Source organism: Bison bison, unplaced genomic scaffold (genome assembly GCF_000754665.1).
Source record: "Bison bison bison isolate TAMUID 2011002044 unplaced genomic scaffold, Bison_UMD1.0 scf7180017864299, whole genome shotgun sequence".
NCBI lineage: Eukaryota > Metazoa > Chordata > Mammalia > Artiodactyla > Bovidae > Bison > Bison bison.
In genome coordinates this window covers 4,656,162-4,656,582 of record NW_011494871.1, presented here as the reverse complement: position 1 = coordinate 4,656,582, position 421 = coordinate 4,656,162, and the positions used below count along the sequence as shown (strand labels likewise).

The 421-nt window shown below is 63.4% G+C and overlaps 1 protein-coding gene across 1 annotated transcript in view; it reads right to left on the bottom strand.

Annotated features, from left to right (window-relative positions):
* Nucleotides 1-19: 19 nt before the first annotated feature.
* LOC104996872 overlaps nt 20-421 on the bottom strand; it is a 34,949-nt gene continuing 34,547 nt past the window's right edge. Inside the window, exon 4 of the mRNA XM_010851260.1 lies at nt 20-294. Coding sequence (XP_010849562.1) covers nt 20-294 — 275 coding nt within the window. The remainder of the gene's footprint in view (nt 295-421) is intronic.

Genomic DNA, 421 nt, shown 5'->3' with positions numbered 1-421 from the left:
CGGAGGGGCCGGTTTATTTTTAAATTCTGCCTCCACTCGCTCTCTCGCGCTGTGGTTCCTCCGAGTTGTTTATTCCCTTTTCCTCTTCCTGAGACGGCCGTCGCCGCTGCGCCTGCGCGCCGGGGGCGCGGGGCCTTGTGGGTAGCGGGAGCGCCAGCGGGGGAGGGGGACTCCTGGCCGGGCGTCGGTTGGACGGGCGGGCGGTGGGCGGTCGGCTGCGGCGCTTCTCCGACGCCGAGCTGGCTGGGGGAGCGTTCTCACGAGGCGACAGGCCTTCCCGCTTTCGTTTGTCCTCTTACTTGTAAAGCCAGAGCGTCATTTCTTAATTGAAAAGACGAAATTTACGGAATATGATGGTCATTTCTTAGGTGGGGGGGCGCACCTGACGCCGGAGCCCAAGCCCTGCCTCTGCTGGGACAGG